This window comes from Corvus moneduloides, chromosome 11 (assembly GCF_009650955.1).
Source record: "Corvus moneduloides isolate bCorMon1 chromosome 11, bCorMon1.pri, whole genome shotgun sequence".
NCBI lineage: Eukaryota > Metazoa > Chordata > Aves > Passeriformes > Corvidae > Corvus > Corvus moneduloides.
Window position 1 is genome coordinate 12,156,963 of NC_045486.1, and position 16,687 is coordinate 12,173,649.

General features: G+C 48.4%; 1 protein-coding gene across 6 annotated transcripts in view; it reads right to left on the minus strand.

Annotated features, from left to right (window-relative positions):
• Nucleotides 1-5,566: 5,566 nt before the first annotated feature.
• Nucleotides 5,567-16,687, minus strand: part of MGLL (monoglyceride lipase) — a 100,915-nt gene continuing 89,794 nt past the window's right edge. For 4 of the 6 annotated variants that reach the window (XM_032120962.1, XM_032120958.1, XM_032120960.1 and 1 more), the window contains 3 exons: nucleotides 16,199-16,288; nucleotides 10,261-10,476; nucleotides 5,567-9,299 (listed from right to left, as the gene is read on the minus strand). In XM_032120962.1, coding sequence (XP_031976853.1) covers nucleotides 9,174-9,299; nucleotides 10,261-10,476; nucleotides 16,199-16,288 — 432 coding nt within the window. In that variant the 3' untranslated portion in view covers nucleotides 5,567-9,173. The remainder of the gene's footprint in view (nucleotides 9,300-10,260; nucleotides 10,477-16,198; nucleotides 16,289-16,687) is intronic. The other 2 variants (XM_032120961.1, XM_032120957.1) reach the window with 2 other exon arrangements.

A 16,687-nucleotide genomic window follows, 5' to 3' on the forward strand; every position in this document is an offset into this window, starting at 1 on the left:
TTGTACAGTCCTGACAGAACAGGTGAGTAAAGCACTAACTTGTTTTTACTGTCTCCTTTCTCTGAGGATTATTCCCTTTCCTTAGCAGCACTGTGGCACAGGCTTGGTCACTGCCGTGGTTGTGTGTCAGGGAGGTGATGTTTGTGTCTGGGCTGTTGCTAACAGCTAAGTTGTCTTTCCCTTTGTCCTTTTCATGTTGTGCCTCTCTCATTGCTGACTGTCCATTATGTCTAAGGATGGAGATTTTTCAGCCTTTGTGGTTAACTACTCTGACTTTTTCAGTGCGCTCCTGGAGTTGGAAGCCTGTGTTTTCTCCAAAACTGTGACTCTGCTGAAGTGTCTGGGCAGTCCTTCCTCTCTGAGGACATGGACACTTGTTTTTTTTGTCTGCTTTCTTGTATGCCTGGGTGGCTACAGTTGTTTGGGTAAAGGCAATAGCTGAGCTGTCTGTGCAGACCCTGTTGACTTCTTAGCGTGACTGGCATCCAAGGAGCGAGCATCGATCTTGTCCCTGTTGTTCTGTGTAGGAACATGCAAGTTTTGGAGAGGAGATACTAATAACATCTGGATGACTAATGCTGTTGAAAGAAGGGCTTGGAAAAGTTCAGGGCTTAATCAGGTTCTTGGGACTCACCGAATGGTGCACACGAGGAGCAGCATTGTGCTGGGAGAGCCTGGAGTAAAGGATGAGTCTGCAAGAGGCTTGAGCTATTCATGTTCTCCAGTCATGGTCAAACTGGAGACGGCACTTCCCACGTAGCCGCTCGCAGTCGCTGTGTGCCGACAGACTCGCCTGCTCAGGGTGACACTGTTTTCCTCTTGCTGTGAGCAGCCTGGCAAAGCCCATCACAGGCTTGGGGGCTGGAATGTGTCTGTGCTCAGCACCCAGGGATGAGTGATCCTGGCTAGAGGTGGTGATGGGAAACCATGGCTTGGCTTGGTTCTCTGCTCACAGGGGGTGGGTGTGCTGAGGAGCAGGTTTTTGTTTTACCTTCTAAGCTAAAACAGATTTGACATAACAAATTTATTAAGATGAGAGAGGCCATACCAGCAAACCATTTCTCAAAGTCAGGGCCTGTTTTGAATAAAGGTGCTGGCTCTGCTGGGGTTGCTGCCTGCCTTGAGGAAGTGCTGAGGTAAAAGGACAAAGAGAACCCTTTTTTAGGCTGCAAATGGTTTCAAGGGCCTTAGGGTGGAAATTGGAGGTGGGTTATTGGCAATAACTGAGGCAAAGGGGGAATTAATTAGGGAACAGCAGCCACATTTGGGTGCAGCCGTGGACATGCAGATCCTTAAACCAAGGTCAAGCTATGAACTTCAAGCTTAGATGTGACCAGCAGCTGGGGAAAAGGGAATGAGCATGCACATGCCCTTTGCTTTTCGTAGTTGTGGTTAACTTTGTAAGCCTACAAGTGCAGGGCAAGGTTTGAAGGGCATTTCGGCAGATTAAAGAAAGCCTTGGAAGAGAAGCAGTACCATGCAAACAACTAGCTCCGGTCCCAAGGGTCTGTCTGCCAGTTCCCAAAATAAGCTCTGAAAATGAGTGTGAGAGCTTTCCTCTCCCTCCTCCTGTTACCAGCAGAGCAAGATCAAGGGGAAAGAGCAGGATTGGAAAGTGAGATCTGCTTGCTCCTGACAGCAGCAGTCTGCCTGCTCTGTTTGCTGGTATGGCAGAAGGCAAGGCTGCTGCTTTGGCATGTTGGGTTAGGAAAAGGAGATGAAGGGAGTGCTGTGGTGTGGCCAGATGCTTCTGTTCATGGGCTCAGGGTAGGGTAGATTTGGTCCAAAATAACTTGATGTAGCTTTCCTGTGGAGGAAACCGAGCTGATCTGTGTTGCACTGTGATGTCATTAAAACTCCAGTATGGAAAAAATGCCTCCCTCTTTATTCTTCTATCACTTCTTTGTAAGCCATGGTTATCCCAGTACCATTTGTACAAGACTGTGACACTGATGAGCTGTATGAGGCAGGCTGGGCAGAGACCTGCTCTGAGGGGAAGGCAAGCCAGTGTGTTAGTTACTGCTCCTTGGGATGTGCTTTAGGAGATGAAGGCTAATCTTTCCTATCAGGGCTAAGCTGACATTGTATCTCTCCCTTCTGCTCAGAAGGTTTTATTCTAACACATTCTTGGCACAGCATAGCAGAACTACCAATATTTCTATGAGTTTTATTAAGCTTGCTTCCGTAACAGGAGCCAGCAATCTGCTCTCTAGAACTCCTTCCATCCCCCTTCTCCCTGGATCTAAAACTAAAAATTATCCAGGAGTTTCAAAAGTTTGTTGGTGGCAAGTTCAATCTCCTTCCCTTTTCCAAAGGCTCTTCTTGAGAAGCTGAAAATGCTTCAGGTGAGTTGTTTCCTGCTGTGCTGCTTTTTTGGTGTGAGTGCAGGTTGGGCACAGCATCTTCAGAGCTGTTCAAGGTGCTGGCTCTGGCTATGCTGCTCCTGGGGTGACTGCTCCTTCTCTCCCTGGGGGCAGGGGAGATGGTATTTCTTGTTTCCTGATTTTGTGACCTTTTCCAATCAGGCATGCAATTAAACAATAGCCTTCCTAGTCTGGAAGCACACAAGGGGCCAGTACTTCTTGTTCTGCTGACCACAGTGCTCGTGGTACTGCAGTGAGGGGGCACATCAAGCTCGCGTGCAAAGTCTGGCCTTTACTGGGGATCCAGGACTCACCAGTCACACAAGTGCCCCCGGGCTGGGTTTTGGCACAGAGCAGCCTCAGCATGGGATGTGCATAAACTCAGCATGGGAGGAGAGGACTTGGTGTTAAAAGTGCACGGGTGAGCCCTGGAAGCTTTTGATGTGACGAAGACAAGGGCTGCCCTGTGCAGCCCACAGGGAGGGTGGCTCGCTGCTATCATTGCAGCCTGAGGCTGACCCTGCAGTCCAGCCAGAGGGAAAAGCTGATTTTTTAAATTTTCCTGGAGAACCAGAGTTGTTTATTTCTACCATGTGGATATCTCCTGCTCCGGGGTTCACTGTCGGCCTGCAGAGAGCTTTGCTGGTGTTGCCATTGCATGTTTTTTTATGTAAATGAAGACAAGATGCTGACAAAAAGGCTGCTGACTTTGGGAGGGCTGGAAAGCCCAGCTTTTCCCAGGACTCTGTCTCATGCCAGGGTTTACTGTGCTCTGGCAGAGGTTTGCTTGCCTTTGGTCATGGCCCTTCCTAAACTGACAAGGTACCCCTTGTCCTTTGCCCCTGAGCTGCCATTCCTTCCCCTCTGCCATTCTTGTCTCTGTGTGTTTTCTTAGAAGACAAGTGTTTTCCGTGCTTGACATCTTGCCCTCCCTCAGCTCCCCCCCAGGCCAAGTAGCTTTCTTCGCCAAGTTTCCTTTGGATAGCACATATCATGCAATCTACCCAAACTCTTAATTGATCTCTTAGGAATTGTTTTTCATCTGAATTCCTGGAATGTTTCCATACACTGAAGAGTTTCCTCCGGAGGGAAAGGAAATTAATCCTGTGTCCCTCCCTGCCAAGCAGCGGTGGCCACAGGAAGGCCAGTTGTTTGGCTTGTGCCTGTTGGGAGATGTGGGTTCTGCAGTGTTTGCTCACAGTCATGGTGGTTTTGCTTAATAAGGCAGCTGTTTAGAGAGCAGCAGGAAGGTGAGCGGCGGCTCCACATCAGCAGCTTCCCCATCAGACGGGGAAAGAGAGCATCCCAGATGGATAAGCTAGGAGGGCATGATGCTGCTTCTGCGTGCAAAGGAGACTTGTGCTGATATGTGGAGGGAAGAGCAAATGACTGATCAAACCCCCCCTTCTGAGAGCCTGGGCGAGCAGGAGTGGTGTTGGCAGGTGGTCAGGCTGCAGCACGTGTGTGGCACCGGTGGGCTCTGGTGGTGTGGTGGCACCTGCACAACTCTTCAGCTCCATCTTCCTTTTCCTGTGATGAAATTCTGCCTGAAGCTGGGCAGGGACAGTGGTAGGTGGAGAGGTGCAAGTCCCTGCTCACCCCCAGCAGCAGCTCTGCAGTGGGTTGCAGCCCCACTTCTCCTTCCTCTGATGCTTAACCAGCAGTAAATGGAAGTGAGGCACTGTGGATTACGTGCTGAGCAGATCTGAATTAACATTCCTCACCACTCACTGGAGCTGAAGCCTTTGCCTGCTCTCAGTGCCTGAGCCTGGTCTGGGTGATGGGCTGTGTGATGACAGAGGTCTGACAGAGGCCTGGTCCCTGCTGCACTCTGACTGCATATGACACCTCTTGTCTTGTGTCCCAATGGTGACACAGCAGGCTGTCTGTCCCTGCCATGGTGACTGGAAAGGACTCCTAAGGAGCTCTCCCCCTCACCCTGGCACTGTTCTGGCTCCTGCTTTTCCATTCATTGGCTGATCCCCACCTTGTAGCAGCCCCCAGAGCCAGCCTTGGATAACACAGGACTGAGCATAGAGAAAAGACGGAAGAGAAAAAGGCAGAAGCTTCAGGGTTCCCGCAGACTCGCAGGATCAGAGTAGCAGCACGGGCTAAAAACAGGAAGGCCACCTATGGCTGTGACAGCTCGCCAGGCATCAGGTGGTGACACCGGGGGAAGTGCACTGCCAAAAAGCTCCTTTGTGCTGGTGCTGCTTTCAGCCTTGTGAAGGACTGTCCCCTCCCTCCTGTGCTCAGTCCCTGTCCCAGCACCATGGTGTGGCACCCTCCAGTGACTCTCAAAACTGTAATGAGCTTAATAAACCACCAAAATACCAGAAGAAAGAGCTGTGGACTTGCCAGTATTAAAGCAAATCTTGTTACTGATGATCTCCTTACTAGCATGGTGTGCCTGCTCGCTTGGTGAGAAGCCCCAGCCCTGTATCTGTGTTGACGTGCATCAAAGTCCTTGGCCAGAGCTCCTGACCTGCTGGGGTGTGATCAGGCACAGAGCCTGCACAGGGCTGCAGAAAGAGAGTATTATTCTCTTGATTTAGTGACTTGAGGCATAAGGAAGATGAAATGAATTGATGAAGGTTGCAGGTTGGGTCTGGTGCTGCTAATGACTCTGGCCAGAGGGCTGGCACGAGAGCATACTGTCCTGTCTGTCCCCTGCTGCAGCAGTTGTCATCTGATTTGGAGTGTTAGTGGCTGGGGAGCCCATACAAGGAAGTGACTTGTCCTGAAATGTGTATGAGAGCAGCAGGGGACCTTATGGCTGCTCTTTGGCCCAGCCCCACTCTCTGGGCAGGGGGGACATTTCTGCAGCGTGGGGCATTCTGACAGCATCATCCCTGGGTCTCGATGGAGCAGGAGCTCCTACAGCATCTGGGCACTGCCTGGGAGCTGACAGCATCAAAGCCACTCCCCAGCCTGATCTGCAGTCACAGCTGGGGACAAAATGTGGTATTTAATCAGCAGTTGCTCCTGGCCACGGTGCAGATGCTTCCTGTTGGAATTGGGTTTAGTTCAGGACCAACATCATGTTTTAATGGGCTTGTAGAAGCATGGGAATCAGGTGTTGAAGCAGGCTGAGTTTGCCTGTTATTGCATATCCTCCACCAGCTCCACACTGTTGTTTCACCTGGGGTGTGGGAAGCCCTTTGGAATGGTCACCAATGATTCCCTCAGACACACTTTGTTCAGAAAACATAACTTTATTATTAGTTGCAATATACATTGTATTCCTTTAAGAATCCTAAACTTGTATATGGTTTTTCCACTGAAAATACATGTGTATGTATATATGTTTTTATATATGTATATATATATATAAATGTATTTTATTGAACTGGAACACAACAGAACAAGAGAGACAACCTCAGGAGTTACTTGTAAAAGGAAATGTGATCCCAATGGATTTGTGCTGGCAGTGTGCTAAGGTGAGTGGTATAAAAAGGACAGGCTAAATAGAAAACATTATGGGTTAGGCAGTGGGGAATGGCCTCTCAGTGCTACAGGTGGTGATATATACAGTAGTTACACGTTGCTATTGCTCAGTCACGAGTGCCACCTATTCTCCAAGGCAGACCAGACTCTGGTGTGGCTCCGCACAGCAACATTCATAAGGCTGGCTGTGCTCCCTGCAAGTGGTACCTGCCAGTTGGAAATAGAGTGTAATTACATTTTCCTCAGCAGCTGCTCTGCTCATTGCTAATCTGGTCAGCCAAGGAAGAATTCCTCCGGGGCTTGGTGAAACCTAACTGGGTCAGTATAAAGGAGCTTACAGGCAGGGGAAGGGATCAGCAACAGCGGTGAGAGCTGAAATGTGCACATCAGTGTCTCACCTGGCCCACGCTGATTTGTTCCTGGCTCCTTCCCTCTGCACTCATTTCCCCACCTGCCAAGGAGCTGTGGCCCCTCTCTGCTCGGCAGCCAGCCCAGGGGTGCGTGGGGTCAGCGCAGGCAGTGTCTGGCTTCTTTTGGATAGGTTTCCTTGTGTTAATTGCCTCAGAAGGTAACTCTTCAGAAAACTGCTGCTGTGCCATGGCTTTGGGGTTGCTTGGCTTTTTCTTGTTGTTGTTCTTTGTAGGTTTTGTTTGTTAACCTTTTTTTCAAACACAGCCTCCCCAGGCCGTGTGCCACTGCTGAGCTTAGCTATAGACAGAAGGACAAGTCTTCCCCAGATGAATGTAATTTGTTTCCCTTTATTTCTGTTCAGCTGCGGATGTTTCTTGGGTGAAAGGACACATTTTAGCAAAGGCACTGACAACGGACTTTCCTCTGCCTGAAGCCAGGTTGGAGGGAGCAGACGGGCTCTGACCTTTCTGCTGAAGGGTCACTTCCCTCTCCCCTCCTGCAAAGTGCTTGTCAGTTTGGAAGGGATGTAAAGAATGTGGGCATTGATTTACTCCTCCTGACTTCCTCAAGAAAAGTGCTTTCAAAAATCCTATCCTTAAGTCATTATCTTGCTACTACCCCCGCAATGTCTGTCACCTCTGGATTACACCCACTTGTTTCCCCTTCCAGCTGAAGAAGAAGGTGAGATTTATCACTGCTGTAGTGTTTCTCTTCTTGCTGTCTTTCTCTAGCAGCATCTGGCCAGGAGGGAGCTTGCTCAGGCAAAAGAAGTTACCTCAAGACAGGCTGCTGGAGGATGGAAAGCAGGTGACCTGTGCATTGCTCCTTCCCAGAGTTAAGTGTCACCAGAGGATTAGCAGGGGCTGCTGAGAACAGCTGATTGCACTGGAATAATATTTCAATAAAAAGCTGGCGTTGCTGGGAGAACTACAGCTTGTTCCTCTCTTTAGAGGCAAGAAAATACAAATGCCAAAGTGCCTGGATCAACCTGTATAAAAGATCTTCCCTGACTTGGGCCCCTTAGGGCAACTACAAGGACACAACCTGCATCCACACATCTTTCATCCATCCATGCTGCTGGGACTGAATGGGTCTGAGCCCTGATTCTGACTGTTATTGCACAGAGGTCCCTTTCCTGAACCTTGCCAGAACTGCTTCCAAAGGGAAAAGAGGTGGGTGACCCCCCCTGACTGTCACAGGAGGGATCCAGCCCCGGTGACAGCAGCTCAAGACACAAGCAATGTTTCTTGCTGCTGCAGGGAAGGCAGTAAGGACTGGTTTGTCACTGGGGGACATGCCCCACTCTCTCATAGTGCAACATATGCATTCTTTTCTTGCAAAACCAGAGGGAGAAGTGCAGGTTAAACCCCGTCCCTTTGGGTAGTGCCAAGAAGTATATTCATGCTGAGGGCCATCACGCTGGATAAATTGGCCTGCACAGCCACTCTGCCATCACTATGCAGCTTTTACTGTGTCAGTACAATGTCTCTGCTCTAATCCAGAGTCTAAACTCTTTCCTCTCACCCTGCTGCTAGCAGAAACTCAGGCAGCTCTAGGATTTGGCTTACCTGAGCCACAGGCCCAGTCCACAAGCTCCTCCACAGAAGCTTGTACAGCAGGGTCTATGGATGCCCCAGTACAGCAAGGTAGGGGTTGGATGGATGATCACACCCCACACTCTGCCTTCAACTCCCCACATGTCCTAAAGGGCTGAGCTCAGCCCCTCAGTGATCTACCCCAGTGCTGATTAGGAGGACACTGGGATGAGCTTGGACAGGATCTCTACTCATGCTGTGGGTCTCCTGCTAAACCAGTGGACCATGAGGACGCCCACTGCTACTCCCCACCCACCAGATGCTCTGCACTTCTCTCTAGCATTATTTTCAGGACATTTTCCAACTGATGAAGGAAAACAACAGATTATGACTGTAAAGTTATGGTGAGAGGACCGGATCCTGGTAGGACAACATCGTTCCTTGCCAAGAGAAGGAATGATTAACTCCTTCTTCACTCTCCTCCCATTTCTTTCCCAGCTTCCAGCCACCTCTATATACATCATATATTATATTACTATATTCTCTTATAACTTTGACTTTGCTTTTTCAGTTTCAGTAGCACAAGTGATTAATTCCAAAAGAAGAAAAAAAAAGGAGAGTAGAAAAAAAAAAGGAAGGAAGGAAAAAACCCTGTCCCTAGGAATATTTACAGAATAGTTCATCTTGCAGAGGAGATGGGGTTTGACATAGGGAAAAGCATGGGAATTTAATGTGCTAAATGGGTTTGATTCCACATTCCTGCTCTTCCCTCTGGGATCCTGCTCTGATGATGAAAATCAAAGCACTGTTCAACATGCTTTCCCCGAGTGCAAACTCACAGAGGACGTGCAGGGTGACTGGGGAGGCATCTCTACACTCTCCCCTGGCCTGGTCTGCTTAAAAAGGTAGTATCCAAAGGGGTCTGATCTTGAAAATCAGCCTTTCACCCTCCAGGAGCTGTCAGCTCCATCTTTAGCCTCTCCTCATCACCCAGCACCTTTGTTAGTGCTCTCCTCTCAAGGACCAGGGTTTTTAAGGTACTGGATGGTGGGGACAAGGGACGCACCTGGCATCAAAACCATGAAGTGGAAGATACTGATTTCTTTTACATATCAATAATTATTGCAGTATAAACACACTCCTGTCACCCCAGCGAAAGCAGAGAAGGAGAAGCCATGGGGAAAGTTTGGGTGAGGAGCATCCCACAGCTATCAATTCTTCTCCAGATTAGGGCAATGGCCATTTACATCAGCAAATAATGCCCCACCCTGTGCCTCTCCCCCCACCCTCCCTTATGCTGTGCGTGATAAAATACCCCAAGAATCCCTCCATGTTAGATCTTTCTCCAAGAGATTTCTAATAAGAAAAAACATCTATTCCCAGAAAACCCCAGTAAGAGCTGCAAATGCAATTGCTCTTAAGTATGGCTGGTTTCCCCAGCTGCTGAGACCTTCTGGCCAATCCATGTCAGTATTTCTGTGAAGACAGAGGTAGAGACCTCGGGCAGCTCTTTGTGGAGGGCATGATAGGCTTCCTCATACACCTGCAACCAGGGAGAGAGTAGAGATGAGCACAGAAAAAATAAATCTGCATGAACAAAACAGCCTTCGGTCCCCTCTTGTCGACACCCACAGGTGACGACAACACATCCTGCCCACAACTTGTCAGCTTTTTTCTGAGATGTAGCAGGTTATGAAATCAAGGAGATGCCACTGGTGGTGCTGGCCCTCGACAAGCGGGAAGGTGTTGGCATTGCAGCCTGTGAGTACCAGAGCACCCTGCTGCCCTTTAGGAACAGAATGCATGTCCCAGCCCCATCCATTTCTTGCTTCTTCTCCCATTAAGGAGGAGGAAATACTTATCATGCCCTTGTAGTGTAAAGGACAATGGGGGATGTTCCCATCGTGCCTTGTGCACTTTTACACCTTTTATGCTCAGACTATCCAGTTATTTTTCCAGTGACAAAAGCTTTCCCTTGGTCTCCCTGTCTCTCTTTCAGGTTTATTCATGTGCTAACAATTGGTTAATCAGCTGTGGTTCTCTCGAAATGAGCAGATGTGAAGTTGCTTTTGTTGTCCAGCGTTTTGGAAAGACCTCCCTCCACACACTGGAACATGAGGTAAGGCTGGTGCTCGCACAGTTGGCATTGTTCAGAAGACCTTTTAGGGTCAACACTTTACCTGCTTATGAGCCTTGCTCTACTTCTGCACCGAGCTGCTTCATGTCCAAGACACCCTCTAGGTACACAGCCAGCACAGGGGCAGGCCTGGAGATCGCCCACCACCCCCTGCCCCCAGCCTGGCTGTAGCTGCTGAAAGGCCAGGGAGGGCTGAGCTTGGGCTACCCCCTGGTGAAAGGGGCTGTCACCTGCCCAGCCTCACCAATCCATCAGCTCTTTGCCTCCAGCTCTCTGGAGGTCAGCAGGCTCCCTACCCCTCCCAGTCACTCATGCTCAGGCCAACACTGACAGCATAATCTCCTAACAATCAAGAAAGCAAGATGACCTTGAGGGTTTTGTCCTGACTCTGCACTGTGTCCATCAGTAAATAGGAGCCCCTGATATCGCAGAGCTTGTCGGAAGAGCCGTGTAGCACCAGGATGGGCAAAGTCAGCTTGGGCAGGGCTCGTTCAATTCTGGCAATGGCGTTCATCAGCTGGATGACGAAGGAGACCTTCATGCCACCGTGGTAGACCAAGGGATCAGATGTGTAAGACTCCATCTGGCAGGAAGAAAGAGTTAATTTAAGATTAGCAATATTTCATGAAGATGAGAAAAAGCAGACCAGCCTGGCAGAGAAGAGCCTCTTCTCTTGGCTTGCACAGTCATTTCCTGCTCTCTCAGGACATCCTGCCATCAGAGTCAAGGCTGAGGTACTGTGGCTTCCCAGCACTGCTCACACAACCTGACATACTCTTTGCTGCGTGTTTCTCTCCTACACCACTAGAAAATTTTCAAGCCAGAGCTCTTTGAAGGGAGCTCCTGCAGGGAAACAACCAGTGTTGGATAAAGACCATTCCCACAGGGGCACCTGCCTGCATTTTTTTCCTCTGCTGTGCCCTTCTGTCATTCCAATGTGATATCTCTTCTACAGAGGGTCCTTCAGACTGTGTTGTTTGAAAGCTGATGTTCTCCAGGCCATTATCCTCTCTGCTGAGGGCTCAAATGTTCTCCTTCCCTATCCAGGGGCAGAGACCATGGCCTACACCTACAGACAACTGACACAGGTGACTGCAAAGCGAAGGGCTCATCTCTGGCTGCAAAGTGTGATGCACAAGGCAGCAAATAATGGTGTTAGGTGGTAGGCAAAAAAAAACAGTGAACAACTTGCTCAGCCAGACTGTGAGGGGATAAAAATGCACAAGAGCTGGTGCAGAAAGTTGCTAGGAAGGAGTAGTTACTGCAGCAGGCAAATCTACAGTAAATATTTGTATACTCTAAGTGGAGACGGCCCACACAGCCCCCACCATCGCAGTATTTGCCAGAATGCTTTGATTATGGGCTGGTCTCTGGCACAGCCTCCAGTTTCTCCCAACCCTGGCAGATGTTTATAGAAATGATGGTTATTTATAGGTTAGCTGAAAACAGTCTCCTCCTCTCCTCACAGGCTGTGGGGTCTATTCAAGTTCTACCTTGGAGGCATTTTGAGGTCCTTTTGCTTCTGCCCATGCCTGCCCTGAGGGGACCATGGGTAGGAGGTGGCCCAATAGGCCACCCAAGCACATGTGGCCATGTGTAGGTGTAGGCACAGGCAGGCACTGTAGGACAGTATGGACAGAAAGGTTTTGGGGTGGATTCTGCCTTCAATTCCCCATGAGATGAGATTCTCAGGGTGACAGAACAGTACATGGTGGGGCTTTCCCATCTGGATGCATTTACTTGCCAGAGGGTTTGAAGCCAATTTCCCCTGTTGTCATCTCAAATGTGCTGGAGCACAAAGCACTGGAAAAGGAGGGGGCAGTGAGGCACCCTGGTGCTCACAGGCCTTTCCCCATCACTCTCTTGCTTCCAGTTCCCACCATCTCCCACTGCTTGAATCCATGGTTCCTATCCCTATGTGCAGCAAGAGGAAGACATGGGAGGCAGTTTGGCACTATTAGTGGCTGACACCCTTCAGGCCCAGCCCCCAGTACTAAGGATGGTCCAGGGAGGGACAGCTGTACTTTGTGTTAGAGTTGAACCAAAAAACTTTAAGTTACCACAGAACTCACTTAGGGATGCTTGGATATGGTGGATGTTTCTAGGATTTGATTAAGGCCATTGTTGTATTTTGATGTCTGTGCAAGATCATGGCTACTCTGAAGTGAGGGGTAATTTTTGGCAGGGAGACAAAGATAATCATCACAGCTCATCATATTAGGATATTACACATGGTATCTCCCTTTCAAAGAGGCAAGTGCTTGCTGAGGGTCTGGAAAACTGCTTGTAAGAGGCAACTGCAAAGATGAGACTGTGGTTAAGACATTGAGACATGCTGAACACCCTCTGCTCCTGCTAATGGCCCTGGGAAGCAGAGGGTGAACAGCACACAGTCCTTTTGGCTCTGCATGGACCATCCCAGTGCCCAACCAGCTTGTTGGTGCAGAAACCTCCATCTGCATCTTCATCCCCTACACTGTTCAGCTGTACCTTCCCTGCTCTCCGAAGTCCTTCAAACAGGGCCAGAAGCCGCCTGTGTTTGGAAGGAGTTGTGAATGTGCTCATGGAAAACGTTCAGCTTTGACTTCCAGAACACCAAGCACCTGGTGGGGTGCAGCTCACTCTCCTGTTAGCAGCTGGGTCTACTCTGATATTCTCAGCCAGACATGGTGACTTTTCATCAACTTTTTGGGCAAAACCACGGTGTTGCATTGACTACTTAGCAACTGGCTTCAGCTTAATCTGGACCTATGTCACAGCACTGTGCTAAAGCAACACAGCACTGAGATGGGTGGACTTTACTATTTTTTAAGTTGGTAGATTTTGGGGTTTTTTTAATTGAATGCAATATATAAGAGAATTTGCAGGGGGGATTCAGGAGGGATGGGTGGATGGATTGACAGAAGGTCCCTTCTCATGGAGTAAAACAGTGTTGATGAATTCATGTGAGGTGGCCCCGTCCCCAGCCCCATAAATGCTAGTAGAATGACCTAATGGGTTTCTTTCTTTCTCTTGTTGTCTGAAAGAATGGGGTTTTTTTAGTTACTGAGCAGCCAACAAATATTTTTGTGTAGATGATGGCAGGAGAAAAAAAAATAATAACCCAGTCCCAACCCGGAATGATCAGGACTGCAGGGGCTGTATCCTGTTCCCAGTCAATGAACAGGAATCCTTGTCAGAGTTAATGCTCAGTGCATGGGGTGAGTGCCAAGCAGCAGCTCTCTGGGGAAGGAGGAAAGACAGGGAATGGGCTTTATATTCTGCAGGCTACAATCTGTAAACCCTGCAAGCCCAAAGCTGTTGTTGCTGCACCAAGCTCTGAGACAGGGAGCAAGAACAGAAGGTGATCCCAGGAGAGCCTGTGACTGCTTCCAGACACAGTCAGGCAAAGTCTCTCCAGGGTCTCTCACAACAGCTCTTTTTATCTTTATGTAATTCTAAGACAGAAGCAACCATGAGGTTGCTGCATCACACTGCCCTGTTTAGAGGTCTGCATCTTCTCTTGCAGCCTCATCCTATGTGGACTGGGCAGGAACAAGGCTAAAGTCAGGGGGACCATTCCACTAAGTCAACAGCAGCTAACAAAGATTAGTGCGGTAAAGAGGTTCCTGCCACTGTGAAGTCATTCCTCCTTGGAATAACAGGACTGGTTTTAAGGTTACTTCTTGCTCTCTTTTGTCTCTCTTGTGTTTGATACAGGAAACATCAAACAAACATCTCTATATCATTCCGTGTTTCAGTCCCCACACCCTGAAGACAGCTTTCTGGGAACACAAACTCATTAGAAAATTCTTGGATGTTGTCCCAAAAATGTTTCTAGTGAATAGAAAGCTGGTCTGGCAGGAGAGTATGTGTAACATATAAATAATGGATGTTTCCAGCACATTGTGTGCTTTAAATCTGAGCGTCCTGAATCCAAAAGGAGGGTGGGGTGTGCTTAGAGGCAGCCAGAGGACCAAAATGCTGTCTTATCTTCAGTAAGGGCCTGGAGCCTCAAATCCTGGTGTTTGAAGGGGGTCAGGAGAGCACTTTACATTGCTACCCAGCTGCTATGTCAGCAGTGCTCACTACAGGTGAGAAGGCAGCACAGCACACAGGGGGGGTTGTCTCATTTGGAAGACCTCTCCATTGTAGGCAGGCTCTAATGAAGCAGACCTACACCTTTATCCACTGCAAAAGGCTCTCCCTTGCTCCATGGAAAGGGCAGAGGAAAAGCAATGTTCCAAGGAAGCTTTAGAGACTTGAAGCATGACAGAGCAGACGAAGCAGCAGCAAATACGTGGTTAGAAAGACAACACAATAGCATTTATTATAAAGTATGTCCAGTGGTTGCTGTGGTGATTCCTAACATCACCGCAACACGGAAGCGCTCAGTCAATACTGTGCACCAATTTCAGGAGCTCTCTGACACTTCCCTAACTGTATTATTATTCAGGATGTCCCCACATCATCACTTTTCTCCTACAAAGCTATTGAGTGCAGCAATAGCATCTTCCAGCAGAGGATCCAGCTCTTGGAGGTGTATTTAAAAGCATCCTTAAATACTGTAAACTTTAAACATCATTTAATGCAGCTGCAGCAGGGTTCAGGTGTCACATAACAAATCAGTGCAGAAGCAGGCACAGACCCACACATTGCAGCCACGCTCACTCTTCAGGTAGGGAATAAAGCTCTCCAATTCCTCTCCTCCCCCAGAGCACTGACTGCTTTTATCCTCTAAATACAAATGTAGATGTGAAAAACTTCCTCTGTGTCATTTTAGTGAACTGATTGTCTAATTTAAACCTTTTCTCTGAATTATATGCAACAAGTTATGGCAGCTGAATGTAATTAAGAATGGGTTTCTACAGCTAGACTGGAGTCAGCCTTCTTCCCAAGCATATATTTTGTGCAGCCTCATCTGGTACTTCTGAGCATATGTCACACAGTACATCAGTGGATGCACATGATCTCGCTCCATGCTAGTCCTGTCTTCTCCTCAGCTCCTCGGATCTTTCCACCTCCAACACAGTGAAATTTTATGCTCTCTTCACAGATAAGTGAACTGAAAGTCACTGGAACAAAAACCCCTCTGGCAGTGCCAAGAAACAACCCTGAGCCTTGAGGCTATTCTGGGAGACTCTTTGCTTTCCAGTTTTCTGAATAGGTGAGCCAAAGATGTGGGATATGCCAAGGCTGGATGCACTCCACTCACATAGATCTTTGCCCCATATCCTTTGAGCTCCAATTCTAATGCTGGTCGAGCTGCCTTCTCAGGGAAAGGCAATTTATTAACTCCTAGCTAAGGTATGAACCACTGCATGAACAGCAGGGAAAATTACAGCATCTGTCAGTGAGATGGGAGCTGGCGTGGGAGCACAGGAACAAGTGACCACTGCACCAGCAAAGCTCTTGAGACATCCTTGAGTGCTATTTTCTATAATTCAAGTTGCTTTCTGAAATGCACCAAGTTCTGGGTCCAGCCTAAGCACCTTCATTCACTTACGGTTTGTGACTCTCTCCTTTCACTCCTCCCACAACAGCGAGAAGGAAAAACCCTCATTAGGTGGTATTGCAGCAGTTGCAGTGACACCTGTTTTTGCAGTGATGGCATGAATAGGCTGACACAGTTATTACCATGAGGGAGTGGGGAGACGAGTCCCAGGCTTATAATTGTGGCATTATAAAAGCTCAACCCCAGGACAGTTCCACGCACAGCCACAGTGGCGAGGCTGGAGCTGCGTTGTTGCAACAGCTGCTTCAATTGCAGCTCCTTTAAGTATTATCCTTGGGTGCAGCGTGAATGTATCATTTGTTTGGAAAGGCTGTAGCAGCATCAGAGTGTGATCCAGGAGACCTTGTAACAAGTTCTTTGGGTCAAGTACACTCTTTTCCTCTGCTTGAATGCATCTGGCACAATGTGATCTTGGTTTGGAAGCTGGAAAAGAAATCCTCAGGACTGTAGGGTTTTGCATGATTTCACTGCAAAGAGCAGGGGTGGAAAAGCTGACTTTAGCAGTGTGTTTGCACCCTGAGTTGGGTTTTGCTGCTGTGCTTCCCACTGCACCCATAGCCCTCTGTCACATCTGGTACCCAGAGCAGCTGCAGGTGCGAGGCACACCCCAGGGAGGAACAGCTGGTTTCCCACAGTCTTCTGTGTGCAGTCAGTTCCATTGGTGTCAGAGATATGTCACCTTTCTACAGCAGCACAGATTTTTGCCCTCCTGATTTAGAAAAACACTTGTGGGTTTTTCTAAAAGAGAAATGGTGGCACTGGGACAAGATACCAGCTATCCAGTGACTTAAAATGGCATTAAGGTTCTCACCTCTTTCTTGTTCCGGGAAATTGCATTTGGATCTATTGATCCCAGGGACAGGTTTGGGAGCACAAAGTTGAGCACTTTCGCTGCAAAAACCTGCGGGAGAGGAAAGGAAGCAGTCAAAGAGTCAGTTAGAGGAAGAGAAGGAACATAGAGGCCCAAATCCTGAGCTGATGGAAGTCAGTGCAGGAGTTAAATAGTTGAGAATTGTCAGCTAACTCTGGAGAAAGATCTGTCCTATATTTAAAACATTTCTCTTAACAAGGAAAGTCTTTAAACTGCTCCTGGGAGCAGGGAGTGGGTGTGCTAGACTGAAATGCTGTCAGCTGTCCATCCACATGCAACAGCACAACTTCATTGTACTGTGCCTTTTCCTTATTCTTAGGTTAATTTCTGAAAAGGCCTCAGTTAAGCACTTTGATAGGAAAAGGTCATTTCCAACTCCTGGAGGGCTGGTTTTTGGTTTTTTATCACCCTTTCCTTGCTGCCACAGCT